The following is a 17439-nucleotide window of genomic DNA, read 5'->3' on the forward strand; positions in this document are numbered from 1 at the left end:
AGGTAGTTGGTGATCTTGATAGGGACTTGGGCTTGGGCTTGGGGAGATCTTAGATCTGAGACATTGGACATTGAAGAGGGTTGTTATTTTCAGCTGCTTGATCTTGGGACGGAATGATTTTGGAGAAGGCCGAGGAGGTATGGAGGACGACAAGGAAGAAGGAAGAAGAAGAGGAAGAAGCAAAATACTGAATCATGGGACCGACATGTGATATTTGTCACGGAATGCACTCGGATGCCTCTTCCGGGACAAACTACATAAGACCACTTGAGCGACCGAACTACCAGTTTCGGTTACTTGTATCCTTTTGGAACATAGCCTAGTAGTGTAGTGGTCCGCCAGCGTCGTGACAGTTATTAAAACTGATAAATTCTATCCAGCGTTATTGAAAAAAGTATTAGTAGCAAAAGACTTATTTTATATATATAAGTAACTATAAGCTACAATAGTATTTAACGTTTAATCGGATTTACATACTAAATTCCCTATTGAATTTAATATTAGTACTTACATAATATATTTAGAAGCGTATAAAATTGAAACGTTAGTATCAAACGTCTAATAAACGTATAAATTACAATTTTTATACTCGAACTATAAGAGGGTATTGCTAATAATAATATTATTATTACTATTAATATTAATATTAAAATTAGTATTATTATAAAGCTTATCTCCTACTCGGCTACCTAATATCCTAACTAGGCTACTACCTAATATTGAAATATCGGGCGAAGAGGGTATTAAATTATATAATATTCGAAGAAATAAAATAAGTAAAACTGTTTTATTATAATACTAGTAAATACAATATTTTTTATAAATAATTTCTTAATTTCATCGGACTACTACAGTAAAGGAGGAATTCTATAAATTTATATTTCTCTTAAAGAATGAAAGAAGTCTTAGTGTACGTATAATAGTATATATATAGCCATCGATACTAGTATTTTAAATTAACCATTAAAATGGAATGAAAAATGTAGAGTTTAAGAACTATATATAAGGTATAGAAACGGGAAGAGCTACAGGAACGGGAATAATAGGCTAGGGAACTAAAAGAATTATAAGAATTAAAGAAACTATAGAAATTGAAGTAGAAGTAAAAGGCTTGGAAGCAGCTAAAGTGTCACAGGTTGACATTGGCTATATAGTGTACATTCTGAGTTCTGCCTTGCAAGCAGAACATCGTCCTATCTTTTGCAGGTTTGGCCGTCTGGGCATATGCACCCCAGCCTGTCATATATAGGTACGATCCTATAAAGAAAAGCTCCGCTAACTACGTATTGTTATACTTCTTTCTCTAGACCATATTGAAACTGCGCTTCAACAAACCACCAGGGAGTAAAGCATATAATTAGAATATTATTATTTATTATTACGATGAAAAAAAGCAGACTGCCACTCATCCACGCTGAAAGTAGAATGCAGGGTATTGAAAATTTAACGGAGAGTAACAATGAAACCAAAGAAAAGTAAAAACAGATAACCACACCATAAAAGCAGATAACCACAACCGGGAGAGGCTTTACCCGAAGCCATAAGAACTCATTTGAGAAAATCCTCCTACCATCCGTCCAACGACGTATTGCTGATCACCTACTGTTCGTTCTTCTGAGTGATGCCAGTCTCAGCCCCCACTGTAGCGCGCCATTGTTCGACCCTGAGTTTTGTACTGTTAGCCGTCTCATAATCAAACGGGCAATAGAAGACTGTACGCTAGGTATGTACTCACATATCTCCCGATACACGGGGTAACCCGAGATGTTCAATATCCGCATCGTCAAGGTTGATGATGACTGTCTCTTCCGCTAGAAACCTCCCGAATATCTCAGTCAGTAAAGTAAGTAGGTACATGTGATATCACACACATCTATCTGACTTTTACTATAGGGCAAAAAAAATCGGGATCACTCACCACAACCACCCACTTTCCCCTCTTCCCCTACTACTACTATCTTCCCCCTCAACCGCTCAAACAACCTCATCTCGACACCCATAACCTCCCTAACCTTCTCATTCGCCTTCACCAAATCTTTCAGGGAAACCCGAAACCCATCCTTGGGGTTACCAGACACTCCCACGAGCACTGACCTGACCAGCTCAACCAACGTATCTTTTGCTTCCTGCAACTGCCCCTTCATAGTAACCAAGTGGCCGTAGACGTAGTTATCCGGTGTGATCTCTTGGGGCGGCGTGCGGCTGCTGCTATCCGCGGCGATGACTAGCATTGATGCCCCTAAGCGGGAGGCGAGGTCCATGACTTGGTAGATTTGCTCGCCTACTCGTAAGGTTTGGAGGGAGTGGATATCTTTGATGAGGAGCAGAGAGCGGATGAGAATGTCGGCTTGGATGGAGATGGAGTCTAGTGGTTCTGCGGCGCCTTTGATGTTGTTTCGAGCTTGCTTGACTGTTTCGAGGTTGGAGATGGCTGTGGGGATTATGGCTGGGAGACCATCGGGGAGCGTGAGGGGAGTGGGCTGTGAGGGACAGTTAGTAAGTAGGTAATTTGTGGGATGACGATGATAATGATAGGAGAAACGCAGAGCAAGCTTGCCATTTTGACAGGTACCCGACGAATCTTATTCGAGTATGAGGAGCATCTGGTTGTCAGTGAAAACAAGAATGGTGGACATAGTTGAGAGGTATATATGAAGGTCTATGCCAAGGGTAAGAAGTGAAGAGGATATCTCTAATATAAAAAGAAGAAAAGCGGGATGAGACTCTGCCGTGAAGGTCTGTTGTGACTTGAAAGCTGAAGAGGCTACATGTGCTGAAGCACAACAGCGACATACATCTTGGCCAGTGTGGGTAGACAAGGGGCTGACTGGTTGGATCTAGGAGTTCATCGTAAACGTGATCCGAGACTGGCGAGGAAAATAGGATGTGATGGAGAGGGTTGCCATGTCTTATCGTATCACTCGCTCCATGGAGTCGGTATAGTGCCATGATCTCGACCTGCTCGGACTACCTTAACCACCGAGCAGAAAGAGACGGCTCCTTCCGCGACACTTGATGAATGACGGCACCCCTTCCGACATTATGGGGCAGTAATCCGACTTGGTGCTGACACATAGATGGCGAGTGCTTGACCGCCAAGGGAAATTACTCTCAGTGTGTGCATGACGGATTGTTCCTGTGTTATCTCAAGTTATTAAGACAGTCGTCTGAACTTGGACGCCGTACCCACTTTGATACTTTCATCTATAACTGCCACTTGGATGAATGTAACCGTAACATGCATAGGAGTGTCTCGGTAGATTAAGGTACCAGTGAGCATGTTGATCGGACACTCGTCTTGACAACAATGATGATGAGCCGAACCTCGGAAAATGGACATAACCCGTCCACCTGGTTACTTCCTTCATTGGGTCCAGTGTTTGCCGAGCAGCTGAGAACACAACTCTACTGCATCACATTGTGATCATGAATGGTTCGTCATCATCCACCGAGTGCGGCACAATCCTTTTTTGGGCCGTGAGGGAGGGCATCGTTCAGGACGTTCTTCACCCGCGGTTGCCGCTCGAGATATGTAGCCGAACAGCTTGGGTCTAGTTTGCCCGTGACGGTCGGCCGTGATTCGGTGTCTCGTACCAGAGGCATGTCCATGAACCATCCAACTGCTGCATCAAACGTTCGGAAGTGCATTCCCCGGGCCCCGAAGTCACCGCAGCTGAATGAAGCGAACACCTGCAGCCAGCTGGGTACCTCTGCCGCGCGATCCAGCCGAATATAATCGAGACTCATTCTGGGAGGCTCCACTTTCGAAGCTGAGGAAAGAAAAGAGAGAAAAAAAGAAAAGGTTGCTCGACTTGGCCATACAGGTTCCGGTCTCAAAGTGATGTTATCGTGCAGTGGCCGAGACTGAACTCGGGACCGGAGTCGGAACATTGAGGGCTTGAATATGGGAAGATATGCACTAACGGAGCTGCAGGGTTGAGCAGTTAGTTGAACCACCGTTTTTTGACCGGAATTGGGATGTGCACTAACGCGCAAATAGTGCGTATGACCTGTTTACCAAGGCTGTGCACGTATTTTGCATAACGCACTAACAGAAAGCCACGTCCGGCGTACTGGGCAGGGCCCTTCACGTGCTTTCGTGTGATTTCGCGTGCAAATGCCCCACTGTTCCTGCGTGTCCAACCCAGATAACTGACGTAAAGACCCACCTTACTTTGTTGACTTCGACGAACGGTCCCCCCCGCACGGGTCTTCACCTAGGCTTTCTCCAAATACTAACTTCTTACTATTCACATACTTACCTCGAACAAAGCTCAAGGTTTTAACCCGGATTTTTTGGTCGGCTTCCATCGCCTTATCTTAAGCTCGATATCGATTGTCCTGTTCACTCCCACAGTTCATCAACAAACGTCAACCAGCAGTAGCAACAAGGAATATGTCTGATGTAAGTACACCAAACACCAGTGCTCTGATATTCTGTGACATGAGACGAAGACTCCGACTGCTACTTGTCCTCTGTCCTAGAGCCAGATATTGTAGCAAAACATTTCTAGCCGTCGTTGTCTAACTACCCATCCACAGAATCGGCGCGGTGTCCTTCGGGACAATCCAGAAGCAGCAAGAACCAATGCCCCGCCATCAGGCTATCTCGAGAACATCCTCAATGCTGCAGCCGCCGCCGACAAGGAGAACGTTCCCACTGGCACCGGCTTCTCTCCTACCGACAAAGCTGCTTTTGCTCCAGCCGCCACTCCAAGCCAACCTGCTCCCAACAGCCGAAAACGCAAGGCACCTGCGACTCCCCCGGCTCCGCAGCGTCTACCAACATCCGACGAACTCGAGGATATTGTCATTGATGCGCCTATGCGCGAAAACTGTGACCAAGTGCGTCGTAAAATCAACCGCGCTCTTGATGCAGGCATCATCACCAAGACGGGCTTGGCCGGGGAGATTGGCGTGAGCGTAAAGTCTCTCAACGGCTTTCTTCGCGAGCACGGTGCCTTCAAGGGCCAAGGCTACAGCTCCTATCCTGCCGCGTGGGAGTACTTCAAGAAGCTCGACGCTGTCGGTTACAAGATCCCCAACAAGACAGCGGCTGCCAAGAAGCAGAAGACGGATTCCGCCGACGGCGCCGAGGCCGACATTGGGAAAGTCGATGTCAGTGACATCCATCTCGAAGGCGAGGAGACCGATGAGGTGCCTGTTTACGACACTTGCGATGAGATCCGGAGGAAGATTGATGCTTATCTGAGGAGGCCCGGCGTCACCCAGGCGCAGTTCTGCCGCGATATTCACGCGCAGCATCAAAGCGCAAAGCGACCGGCCAATATTCACACCTCGCAGTTGGCCCGCTTCCGCGGTATGAAGGGGGCCCGAGCCGGTGCAACCTCGTCCGTATTCTACGGCGCTTATGTTTTCTTCGAGAAGTTGCGAATTAAGGAGAAGAAGCCAATGACCCAGCATCGCAAGGATATGGAGGAGGCCTGGCCCAACGGTTTTGATCGTACCGACGATGGCCGTAAGTCGTAAGTACACCATTTCTGTTATTCCCGAACGTCAGAAATACCAGGAAACTGAGACAGTGACTGACATCTTGGTTCAATAGGTACATCTGCTTGTCAGGGGAGAGACCCTATATGGACCATCTCGGACGTATCACCATTCAGTAGTCGGAATCCATGCTGTGGTCAACCCAAATCATGCGGTTGGAAGTGCGTCGTGTGGAGGAAAGAGTTCAGTGATGGAACATGAGTGAGTCTTTTGCGGATGTTATTATCTGGCCTTTTTTTGCAGCTAGTATTGAGGTGCATAATCATGAGGACTAGATGTATTAGGAGTTTCAAGTAAAGATAGTAGTATGAGAGAGAGCACCACTAGGTATTAGATTGTTAATATGATTAATCTCCATTGGTGGTACCTAGGCCCATGAGCAAGATGTTGAGTACCTACAGCGTACAGGTACACGTGCTCAGGATTTACAGATAGGTGGTAAGTGAAAATTCGAAACGATTAAACAGGTAGTGGTGGAAGCAGTAACAGGGGCGCTGGCTAGCCTAAACTCTGTTTGTAGCTTACACGCCAAACGCCACAATCACCGCCGGTGTTGTTCGATCCGAAACAGGTAGGTAGATTTTCATCTTTCATCCTTGACCATCGGCTTATGAAGGATCGAACCGCAGACTCCCAAACCTAGGAGAAGTTACGACCGGACCGTTCACTGGATACTCCTACCACAGATTCTTGACCCAAATATTTCACTGGTTTTCGAAGGAACTGCCTTTAAATACCTAGGACTCTGCCACAGAAACCCTGCTCCTTTCCTCCACCTCACTCTTTTAACAAAACTCCCCTTCTTACCGCGTACTCCATCAATAGGCATCGCCGCCCTCCGCACCCCTTCCCCCCGAAAACTACTCGACATCATGGACAACGTTACCCCAGCCACGTCATCCAACGCGGTACAACCAATACAACATTACAAGCGCACGCTCGTGGGCGTGCGTAAAGTGACGGCGAAGAAGAAAATTGAGGACCATCGCACTGTCGTGACGGTGGATAATTGGACTGTGGTTGGCTTAACGGCCCATATGAAGCGCTACAAGGTAAGTAATGGTCGTGAGTCTATACAGAGGTACCACTAGTAGTCCATAAGCGGCTTACTAACTTGCTAACCCTTACATGATTCAGGTTGACGATTTGGTTGTCTATATGGAGATTGATTCGTTCATTCCCAAGACTAACAGGTTTTTTGAGCTCTGGCCCAGAATGACCGATGTTTTCGACGGAGAACAAGGGCTCCGCGTCAGGTCGCACGTCGTGGCCGGCACATGGTCGCAGGGCATGATCTTTCCCCTTGAACAATTTCCCGAGATCACGGTGTATTACCATAACCGCGTCGTCAAGGTTGGCCAAGAGAACGCCACGACGGAGATCCTGAAATATTCTTTCGCGGACCACCTGGGCATCAAGAAGTGGGAGTATCCGACCCACGAGCGGCCGGTCACGGGCATCATAGGCGAGCTCTCGGCGCTCATCCATAAACCAGGCAACTGGCGGATCCAAGACATCGGCAACGTCGTCTTCAACCCACGCACGGTCAATACCAGGACCTACCAGGTCACCGAGAAGCTCGACGGTGTCAGCATGCACGTCTACAAGGTCTCCAACAGCTCGAAAGACCTGCTCGATTTCTTCCCTGCCCTACGACCCTTGCCTATCGCCGACAAGCCCGATGGTGATGGTATCCCCATCCCTCCCACGATGCAAACTGAGCGCTGCCGGGTCGGCGTCTGCAACCACTCCCACGAGTTCTTCGACGACGGCAAGAACATATACTGGGAGACGGCCAAGACAAGCGGCATCATCGACAAGATCCATCAGATCCCCTTCCGCAACATCGCCATCCAGGGCGAGCTGGTCGGCTCGCACATCCAGGGAAACACGATGCGGTATCCCGAGGGCAAGCACGAGTTTGTCGTCTTTGGCATCTGGGACATTGGTGCCAAGGAGTATCTGGCGTTCAAAACCGTCGAGCTGCTGTGCAAGACGCTGGGTATCGCGCATGTGCCGGTCCTGGGTTACGGCCCTGTGACCAAGTACGGGAAGAATGTGAAGGAGCTTTTGGCGTATGCGGATAATCTTGGTACGGGGAAATATGGGGGGATTAAGGAGGGATTGATCTTCAGGGATGACACGAACTGGAACCATTCGTTCAAGGTCATTTCGAATCGGTGGTTGAATATGACTGGGAAGTAGAGAGGGAATACATAGTAGAGGAGAGGGGAGCAGTTAATAGGAGTTGCCGGAAGGATTAAGGGTGCTCTTGAAGCAATGCCTCGGCGTTGATATCGCTAAGAGCAGCAATATGGAAGCCGCCTATGTAGGTGAGGAGTGGATACATCTTTTGCAGAGCGATGGTTTGGTGAGGACTGGAATAGAACGATCTTTTACTGTTCAAAAGACGACGTAGCGTCTGGGAAGCGAAAATGCAGATCTTTTAGAACAACACAAAACTAAAGCCCGCTAGGTAGAAGAGGACTTCCTGGCGACTCAACCGAATTAAAATCACAACTACAAGAATCTTCACTTACAGACCACGGAGAAAAAACCAGCGGTGCAGATAAACCAGATATAATGAATTGAACAACGAATGAAAGCCTCCGGGAAGACGAGCGAAGATTTCATGTTTCCTCGGTCCTTTTATATGTAACCTTTCGTACCTTTGTAAAGACACTTTGTGGTTTCTTTTGCTCATTACTTTGTGGGCCAGGTTTGGCTGGCTTTTTTGGGGCGAATTTTCCATACATAAGATGTGACCTTGTACTCTACTATTCAAGCAAAGTTCTTCATTTGTAGAATTTCGACAATGACTAGGTTCTCAACGCCACAGAAACATCTCCCCATTCTCTTCGCAACAGAAAGATAGGTACCAGTTCACAGCATTTATCCGTAAGAATCTCGGCGGCCACTCTTCTCACGTGGATTTTGCTCGAGATAACCTCATTCATGCACATTGCCGCTGGGCTTGAGGGCGGAAGATGATTGAGAGGAAGCGGGGAAGTCGCAAAGTTACATTCAGACTTTCCGGTGATCCAATCATAGGGTTAAATGCACGTTCGAGGGCTGTGCAATGGAGGTAATAAATGGGGATGAGCGAAGCTGAGCCGCCAGAGGCAACCAGAGTCGATGTCCAACCCCGTCCAACCTCCATTGATTGTGCAACTCTTCGATCCTCACCTCGTGCAACTATTCCTCCTCGCTTCTCTTCCAGGTTGTCAATTGAGCCCGTCTTCTTCAGTTGCTTGCCAGTCTTGAGCTTCGCAGCTAATATTTTTAAGAGTATATACTCCCTTCATACAATATTTGCTCATCATGGCTGAGGTCATAGGCATCGTTGTCCAGCGGAATCGCGATTGCGCAGCTTGCCGGTACAGTTGGAGCAATTGCGATCAAGCTCAACGGGCTCTGGCAAGAGGTCAAGGATGTCCCCGAAACCATCCAATGCATTATGGGTCGCCTGAAGGCCGTGGGCGACATCGTCAACGAGATTGAAACCACAGGAGACAGCAATTTCCCATACGATAGTCTCGCTGGTCAGACACTTCGCCCATATCCAAGCCCTCTGGCTATTCAGCAATGCCAGATGGCACGCAAAGACTTGGAGAATCTTGTTCGGGATCTGTCTGTGGACATTGAATCATCTAGAAAGCGAAAACGTCTGGTGGGGAAGGTGGCAGTGGTGTTGAAGAAGGACACTCTTGCCAAGTATGAGATGCGGTTGCAGCATACCGTTTAGCTGCTAGCTTTTGCCCATCAGCTCTATATAGCGTGAGTGGTGTTTCTTTCTTCTTCTCTCCAGTTCCCATCCTCTCTTTCTCTTTCATCCCTCATTTTGCCTCTTACTCATCCAGAGACTGAGATGGTAATGATTCGGATTGAGAAAGAATACGGCGCTTGCTCCTTGATTCTGACTCAATATGGTGTAGGTCCTTTATGAGACGACAGCCGGAGTTAATCATGACTTCGGTGACGAAAGCTCTTGCTCTGGCGTCTAGTACTACAACGCCGGAGAATGCATGGGTGCAAACTCCTGATGTCAAGGAGGAAAAAGCCCCCGAGTACAGTGAAGTATTGATCGAAAAGAACACCCGCGTGGGCAGTTCCAACACTGTTGCTAAGCGTGCAAGGTACCGCACCAAATATGGGAGGAACTTCCTAGGTCTCGTGTTGTACTATTACTCGGAGTGGCAAGATCAGGCTACTACTTATTCCACTTCTCGGGGTAGATCACTCATAGGAACAATTAGCGGGATATTCGTGGTTGCTGACAAGTCACACACAGAATATCAACTTCGTCTGAAACTCCCAACCTGGCTATTGGGTAAAGCATGGGAATTGCATGTATCCGCTGCATGTTCGGGCTGGAAAATCCATCTGAAACAATACGCTGTGGTACCCAAGTCATCGCCTGTGTTTGAACGCGCAGTATGTGGAAACATCGACGGCCTTAAGAAACTCTTCTCTCAAGGGGTCGCTACGCCGTACACTATGGATGAAAAAGGTAACACATTGATTCATCATGTAAGTTCTCATCTAACATGGCATTTCCGCCTGGCATCCAAATAACCAATATGCAGGCCGGACGAACAAGGCGGTTTTGAACCGGAAAGGGCCTTGAGACTGTCGAATGGCTCGTGGAGTTGGGTGTCGACCCAGAAATATTGGATGGCGAGGACTTGAAGTATACCGAAGAGACGGGTGGCAGGGCCACATGCTTCAAATTTCGTCGGACCAACTGGGGGGACGACACAAAACAACGCGAGAAAGCTTACCAACATCTGATATTAAACGGCGAACTTCCGGATGATTTTCATAAAATACTGACCAAAGTTTACCACTCACCATCGTCTTCTGTTTCTGACCTCCTGTGGGACAGAGAAGTGGTTGGCGGAGTTTACGAGCATTTGAAAATGGTATTAGAGAATGCTGACCTTTTCGACACATATGTCAGCATGTATGCCCCAGAGCTTCCATCATGGCATATCACTTGGAGGTTGGACTTTGCCACCAGTCCTCTAAGTGATTGGATTTCTACTCACCCAACGGTCATCAGGCGGCTCCTGTGGGGGCACCACGGCATATCAGCAAGTGACCTGGTTACCGTACAAGTGGGATGGACATCACCGGAGTATATTTCGATATGGACTTTCATCGCGTCTGTTTGGACTGACCGATCTGAAATGGCATGCACTTCTTGGCTCTTTACCTTTAGGAATCTTGCCAGACGCAGTGCCATGTTTTCGAGGGAATCGCCATACTCACATCACCCCAAAAAGGCCCAGTGCCGCAAGCTTGACGAATGCTGGCGAGACTTGGAGTGGGAATGGTCTCTCTATTCGGATCTCGTCCGAGACTTGGCTTCCATTAGTAATCACAAACATATCGCGTGGAAGCCATCTAAGCCCGAGGGTTCGGCCCTTTTCTGGGTGCTTCTGGAGGCTTGTGAATGCTCTTATTATGGCAAATTTCAGAGTAAACAGCGCAAGCATTTCCAGAGAGTAACTGGCTACACGATCTGCAGTCGGGTGGTATAGACTTGGAAAGCTACGGGAAACTGGAAATGAAGACATTCAAACAACTCCATCGAGGAAAGGTGCGTTTCGACCGGAGGCGGTTTATGAGACTGAAGAGATACAACATTTTCGAAGATGGCGAAAATCCGGGCCGGCTTCTCCTTACCGGGTTGCTTACGGCCCAAAACCTGAGGACTAAGTTTTCTTCGGCTTCGTGGAAGATTTCTGGAGGATGATTGAAAACCCGCCTCTTGCCATCCCGGGCTCGTGGGTTGACTGAGATACGGGTCAGAGACCATCTTCGACAATTGGTGGTGTCTCTTTGAACTCAAAGGATGACTCCAAACATACCACGCTGAAATCGATGGCCTGACTAGAAGGTCCACAAGCCATTAATTCTCGAACTGAATAGAGGCAATTGGAAAGAAGGTTCTACAGCCGAGTGTTGAAGGAGTGAAATCATCGTCTTTTACACTCTCGCTTCCTTTGGGTCAACCATTTCAGACCCTAACCCTACAGATTCTATAGTTTAAAGGGCGGACAAAGCGAACTGCTGGATGCCAGCTGGCCTTCTGCTTAAACCCCGCCAAGCCAATACGATGCAGTGGCTACATTGACCCAATCGCGCAAAAGGTGTCCCCTGAAACTTTTAAAACAAGCCGCTGGCACTTTCTTACATCCTCCCTTTGCCTGAGCACGACAGGAACGCCGAGTGTTCAACACCAGACAATAATGCAATCATGAGATTTTCGGCGCTATCCCTCGGCCTTTTGGCCTTATTGACGCCGCTTACGGCAGCGTGGTCTAAGGAAGGCAAGTCATCTACTCTTCCCACGGTTTCGAAAGCGTCCCCCGGCCCAACAATTGTGTTGACGATCCCTGCACGACACAAGCTGGGATAGGCTATGATGGCAGATGGCTATACATGAAGATGTAGAAAGAGAAAAGGAACTTCCAATTCTAACATAGTCTTGTACGACACAGACCGCGAAATCTTCCGAGTCCGCGACGAGCTCATTGCCCATGAGGGGCCCGACGTCACCTTCTACGAGTTCCTCGGCGTCAGCAAGTCCGCCAGTCTCGATGACATCAACAAGGCCTACAAGAAGAAGGCCCGTCAGCTGCACCCTGACAAGGTCAAGCAGCAGCTCCAAGCTGAGCGCGTCAAGGCCCAGAAGGAGAAGGCCAAGCTGCAGCAACAGACCGGCGGCAAGCCGATTCCCCAGGTGATCAAGCCTCCCACGAACGCCGAGGTCAAGGCGGCCGTCAAGCGCGCCTCGGAGCGCCAGGCCCGCCTGTCCATCGTCACCAACATCCTCCGCGGCCCAATGCGCGATCGCTACGACCATTTCCTCAGCAACGGCTTTCCTACGTGGAAGGGCACCGAGTACTACTACAACCGCTACCGGCCCGGCCTGGGCACCGCGATCGCGGGCGTTTTCCTCTTCGCCGGCGGCGCCGCCCACTACCTTGCCCTTTACATGAGCTGGAAGCGCCAGCGCGAGTTCGTCGAGCGTTACATCAAGTTTGCACGCCATGCCGCTTGGGGCGAGAACCTCAACATCCCCGGTGTCGATGCCGCTCCGGTTGCCGCTCCTCCTCCTCCTCCTCCTCCCCCGCCCGCCCAGCCGCAGATGATGGAAGACGAAGACGGAAACATCATCCCCATGAACCGCAAGATGCGCAGAATGCAGGAGCGCGACGCCAAGAAGGACAAGCAGGACAACAGCCAGAAGACCACCAGCCGCCGTGGCCGTCGCGGCCAGCAAGCCGCTGCCGCTGCCGCTTCCGCTCCCGCCTCCGGCTCGGCCACTCCCCAGCCTGCTGCCCAGGGTAACGGACCAACTGGCGCCAAGAAGAGGGTCGTTGCCGAGAACGGCAAGGTCCTTGTTGTGGATTCGTTGGGCGATGTCTACCTCGAGCAGGACGACGAGGAGGGTAACACGGCCGAGTATCTGCTTGACGTAAGTTCGCCTCCATTATTTCTTCCCACAAAGACAACTGAAAAGCACCAGCAAACTAACTGACCAAAAAAAAGCCCAACGAACTCCACCGCCCAACCATCTCCGACACCGCCATCGTCCGCCTCCCCCTCTTCGTCTACGGCCTCACCATCGGCCGTCTCTTCTCCAAGAAGCGCAATACTGACGACATCAATGACGAAGAGTACGAGGAAGTTGCCGGCTCCGATCACGATGACAATGACTCGGAGCCTGGCAAGGCCACGCCGAGCACCACCGACTCCGCCGAGGACTTTGAGTTGCTGGAGAAGAGCGTAGATGAGCTGGGACAGGCCAAGTCTACGGGCAGCCAGAAGCAACAGGGCGGTAACAAGGCTGGAAAGCGCAAGAATAAGAAGAGGTGAACGCGACGGGTGAGAACATTTGTGTGAATGGATGAGTTGGGGAGAGAGAAAATAAAATAAAAGAAGGATATCTATCATTTAAACATATGAGGTTTTTTGGTTACTAAAAAGATAGACAATTGTTATTTATGGTCTATATGTGTAGTGGACAAGAATAGTCTTTTGACAAGTTTGTCATGGTCTTTGTCAGCGATTTGGTTTCTTCATGGTGCAGGGGCCACACAGTGGGTTTATAGGTTACAGCATCCTAGAAAAACTTCAACAAATTGCGTATGGTCCGCTGGCTCAATGGCAGAGCGTCTGACTACGAATCAGGAGGTTCCAGGTTCGACCCCTGGGTGGATCGTAATCAAAAGGTGCTTTTGAGCGCCCATTCTTTTTCGATCCTTTTTTTAATATCTTTTTGTTGCTTTGACATTGTATTTTGTGGGAGTTTGCACGCATGTCGGGGCATTCGGTTTTTTTTTTGAAAATCGTCGTCAATATGAAAACGGAATATGTTGCGAGTGGGATGCCATTGCTACCCGTCAAGATTCGAATCACCCCAGCTACTAGAAAAAAGTGAAACCATTTACACAGAATCCTGGTATAGTTAGAAAGCGCCCTCCTTCTCCAATTGTCTAGTTTTGTGATTCGTATCTGATCCCTCTCTCGTCTCCACGCCCCAGTATCGAATTTCTGTCGTAAGTCATCAACTTTCCCCCAAGCCCAGCCAAAACTCCAAACAAACCCGGTCGTTACCCATCATGATCCCTGTTTATATTTACCCGAGAAAGAAACAACAGCCCGTACGCCCAGCTCAGATCAAAGAAGCTGATCAGATTCCGACAGTATGGCTGAACACCTTGGCCGCCAACTGGGTAAGAAGTCTCGCCTTGTCGTCTTGAGGGAGTTCCTGTAAACGAGAAGAAAAGAGGAAGAACCAATTAGAGTAATGTCCGATATAATCATCAAAGTCAAATCATTCATAATCGAGACCGCTGTCGTCGTCCGAATCTTCTTCTCTCAAGAAGTCAACACCCAGGGCACTTACCTGAAATACGGCATAGACGCTCTTCCCCTTTGCGTCTCTGATAGCGCCCAATCTGTTGCCCGCAACCGCACCAGCCAACAGACCGGGCACGTTCGCGACGATGAAACCCATTACGCCACCGCTGAGTCCGCCCAGCAAGCTCCAGAACTTGTTGTTCGGCCTGTTGTCGGACTCCGCCATGCCTTCCTCGCGCAGCATCTCCTCGAAGACATCGGCGAACTGCTCGTTTTGCGTTTGCTCGCGGTCCTGTTGTTGCGCACCGTTGCTGTTTTGTCTCTGCTTGGTGAAGAAGTTCCACGCCCACGAGAAGGCCTGGCCGGCTGGGCTGGAGCCGGCGCCCGCACCGGCGCCCGCTTCAGCTTCAGCAAAGGGATCGGAGGTGTTGTCGAAGCCGCCTGCGGTACTACCGCCCCAGGATGAGGAGGCTGACGATGGTGGGACGTAGTCGCTGCCGACACCGAAGATCTTGCGCTGCTCGTCATATTCCCTGCGTCGGAGAGGGTCGGAGAGGGTGTAATAGGCGTCGTTGACTAGCTGGAACTTGCGGGTGCGCTCGGCGCGGTCGGGGGCGTCGGCTGCTACGCGGTCTGGGTGCGTCTTGAGGGCGGCGCTGTCATGGTTATCATGAACTTGTTAGTTGATGATCATCATTTCGTGTAGTATGTAGTTGTGAGTAAGGAAAATTGTTGTCGTACCGTTTGTAGGCATCGCGAATCTGATTTGTCGAGGCTGTTGGAGAAAGCCCCAGGATCGCATCTATGAGAGGACGTGTTAGCGATAGGTCTTGCCTTGCCGCGCGAGTACTTGGCTCGTTGAGGAAGCTGAAGTCTCTTTTACTGACAGTAATTGGGTGGGCGAGCGGTAGGCATCGTAAGGAGGTCTTGGTTACGCGAGATATAGCTGCTTGTAAGTGTGCAAGTATGAAAGCTAATGATGGACAGCCCAAAGGAGGAGATGTATAGGAAAAATAAAAGGGACTGGTTTCGAGGACGATGTTTGATAAGATAGATCACCGGCAAAAGCAAAGTGGATAACCAACACTAACACCGCTAGGCCTGTGAGGGGATACTCCGGAGCAAACTCAAAAGAGACCGACTCAAAACTGAAGGGATAGCTGTTCAATGGGCTGCCTCACTTGCGACGGCTGTTTATTCGTCCGAAAACAATAAAATCGTGCTGAACGTGAAGATGGGAGGAATGACTGGCCTCCCAGCCGTGAACTGTGAAGATGGTCCCTGGCGTCTTGGTCCCAGCAGTGTCAAGATCAACGTCATCCGTGGCGGGTAAATGTGGCTTGTTTGACAGAGGTTACCCAATCAGAAGCACTTTACAGTCTTGCACGTGGCTGCTCTTCAAGCCGATCCCTGTTACAGTTACAGCCCGATGGAGCCTGGCTCTGACCCCGCCGAGCCCGCCTGTGGGCCATTTCCTCAGCGGGGATGTCTTATTCACGTTCTGGACCCTTTTCCTGTCATCACTTCGGCTATCAACATTCGATTCCATATTTCCTTCCGAGTCGTCAATCAACTTCAGTGGAATCTCATGAAATTCATGGCTCAAGATTCCTGTTCCGTACCAATCCTGAAGACAGGATGTGAGGTCTGAATATGGCTGCTCTTCCCCCTACCTGAGCGAAGTATCTTTCCGATTTATCATATGCCTCAGTTCTTTCCCGGGTGATTGGGCGGAAGGGCTCGATTGATAGCCGCTCCAGGCCGGGCTGTTTCATGTCGTCCTTTCATTCAGATGGACGCATGATTGCGGTGATGACGCTAACAGCCTGACTGCGTGACTGCCTAACCCAACCACCAAACATTGCACCAAAGTTCACGTTCTCGAAACTCGTTTGCTCTTGATGGTCTCAGCAAAGTGCTGGAGGCAGTTTTTGCTGCCTGATGGGCAATATCCATGCAACCACCGGCGACAGGACCTGCATCTGGTCACCATTTGGGGGCTCTCGATGCTGTATTTGGGGTGTTGGTATCACACGGAATAGCACCCTGGGGAGCCGTCGAAGCATGATCGACTTTCTTGAATGGTCAATGTCGGTCCAAACGTCGTCTTCCTATGGTGGTGCCGCCGGGTGATTCTTCTTCAATCATGAGCCTAGCGTCCCTGACCGGGTGTATCTGCCGCCCGAATACCGCTAGTTGGCACTCATTCCCCCCGCCTCCCCGCCGCCGTCCCAAACCCAGGTGTGCCTGCCTTGCCCCTCTATTTCCCAACGCTTCTTGCTCTTGCATGCCAATGTGCGTGCACTTCCGTTCACATCATACACTTCATCACGAGGATATTTCGAACCTGCCTGCCAGAATAAGAAGTCTTATTTCCCTCGGACCAGTCCTCGCATGATCTCCGGTTTTATATCTCATCCTGCTTTTCCATTTCTCTTCACCTCGAACTACCCGCACCAAAGTAGCCCGCCGGCAATCATCAGACTTTCGAAAGTTCACAAAGTTCGACGACCTGGACAAACTGCGGCAAAGCACTAAACACAAGTCACGTTCCCATTTCTAGTTGCTCATCCCAGACCACGAACATTCTGATCTCCATTCACCTCTCCATACCGCGGGAGGAAACCGTATCTTCACCGCTTGTATCTCCACCTTCGAGTCACCGTCTCTCGTGCTATCAAGAGTCGGTCGAGAACCCCTCACTTTGCCTTAAATAGTAGACACCAAATACAAACGAGTTGTACAAGCATACATCCGTTTCCACAGCTCGGTACAAGCTCTTCGTTCTTGCTGCCACTTCTTGCTTTGCTCAACCAGCTAGCTAGATATCACCAAACCTCCTTAGCCCCAACTGCACAGCAGAAAGGTCGTGTAACCAACCAACAACAGGCGTCTTCAAGACTACCAAGGAAAAGAACAAATCCGAGTCTCAGGTAATGTGCAACGAAGCTGTTCTTACCACAGCCCTCTAGTCACATCTTACAAACTTTCCATGTGTCACATGCTAACAATATTTTATGACATCACAGAATAATAACACAGACGATTCCGCAT

General features: G+C 49.4%; 5 protein-coding genes and 1 non-coding gene across 6 annotated transcripts; 4 read left to right on the plus strand and 2 right to left on the minus strand.

Annotated features, from left to right (window-relative positions):
- Positions 1-1334: 1334 nt before the first annotated feature.
- Positions 1335-2636, minus strand: SMAC4_05982 (uncharacterized protein; the record flags this gene model as incomplete). The annotated part of the gene is made up of 4 exons (XM_003351055.2): positions 1335-1663; positions 1736-1811; positions 1919-2480; positions 2622-2636. 4 exons carry the CDS (start codon positions 2634-2636, stop codon positions 1600-1602), a joined length of 717 nt encoding a protein of 238 aa, XP_003351103.1. The 3' UTR covers positions 1335-1599.
- A 1475-nt stretch (positions 2637-4111) lies between these two features.
- On the plus strand, positions 4112-8544 carry SMAC4_05981 (uncharacterized protein). The gene is made up of 4 exons (XM_003351054.3): positions 4112-4405; positions 4543-5479; positions 6337-6563; positions 6649-8544. The coding sequence occupies exons 1-4, from the start codon at positions 4397-4399 to the stop codon at positions 7714-7716; spliced, it is 2241 nt and encodes a 746-aa protein (XP_003351102.3). The 5' UTR covers positions 4112-4396; the 3' UTR covers positions 7717-8544.
- A 123-nt stretch (positions 8545-8667) lies between these two features.
- SMAC4_12801 (uncharacterized protein) lies at positions 8668-10321 on the plus strand. Its single transcript, XM_066091087.1, has 3 exons — positions 8668-9288; positions 9447-10041; positions 10098-10321. The coding sequence occupies exons 2-3, from the start codon at positions 9454-9456 to the stop codon at positions 10119-10121; spliced, it is 612 nt and encodes a 203-aa protein (XP_065945569.1). The 5' UTR covers positions 8668-9288; positions 9447-9453; the 3' UTR covers positions 10122-10321.
- Positions 10322-11773: 1452 nt separating this feature from the next.
- On the plus strand, positions 11774-13398 carry SMAC4_12800 (uncharacterized protein; the record flags this gene model as incomplete). Its single annotated transcript, XM_024655317.1, has 3 exons — positions 11774-11846; positions 12018-12997; positions 13072-13398. The coding sequence occupies 3 exons, from the start codon at positions 11774-11776 to the stop codon at positions 13396-13398; spliced, it is 1380 nt and encodes a 459-aa protein (XP_024511218.1).
- A 274-nt stretch (positions 13399-13672) lies between these two features.
- SMAC4_13042 lies at positions 13673-13744 on the plus strand. Its single transcript has one exon. It is a non-coding gene; the product is annotated as a tRNA-Arg (tRNA).
- A 126-nt stretch (positions 13745-13870) lies between these two features.
- SMAC4_05979 (uncharacterized protein) lies at positions 13871-15730 on the minus strand. The gene is made up of 4 exons (XM_003351053.2): positions 15273-15730; positions 15127-15187; positions 14432-15041; positions 13871-14293 (listed from the first exon to the last, which is right to left on the minus strand). The coding sequence occupies exons 1-4, from the start codon at positions 15298-15300 to the stop codon at positions 14216-14218; spliced, it is 777 nt and encodes a 258-aa protein (XP_003351101.1). The 5' UTR covers positions 15301-15730; the 3' UTR covers positions 13871-14215.
- Between the last annotated feature and the right edge of the window lie 1709 nt (positions 15731-17439).

The sequence above is a fragment of the Sordaria macrospora genome, chromosome 1 (assembly GCF_033870435.1).
Source record: "Sordaria macrospora chromosome 1, complete sequence".
NCBI lineage: Eukaryota > Fungi > Ascomycota > Sordariomycetes > Sordariales > Sordariaceae > Sordaria > Sordaria macrospora.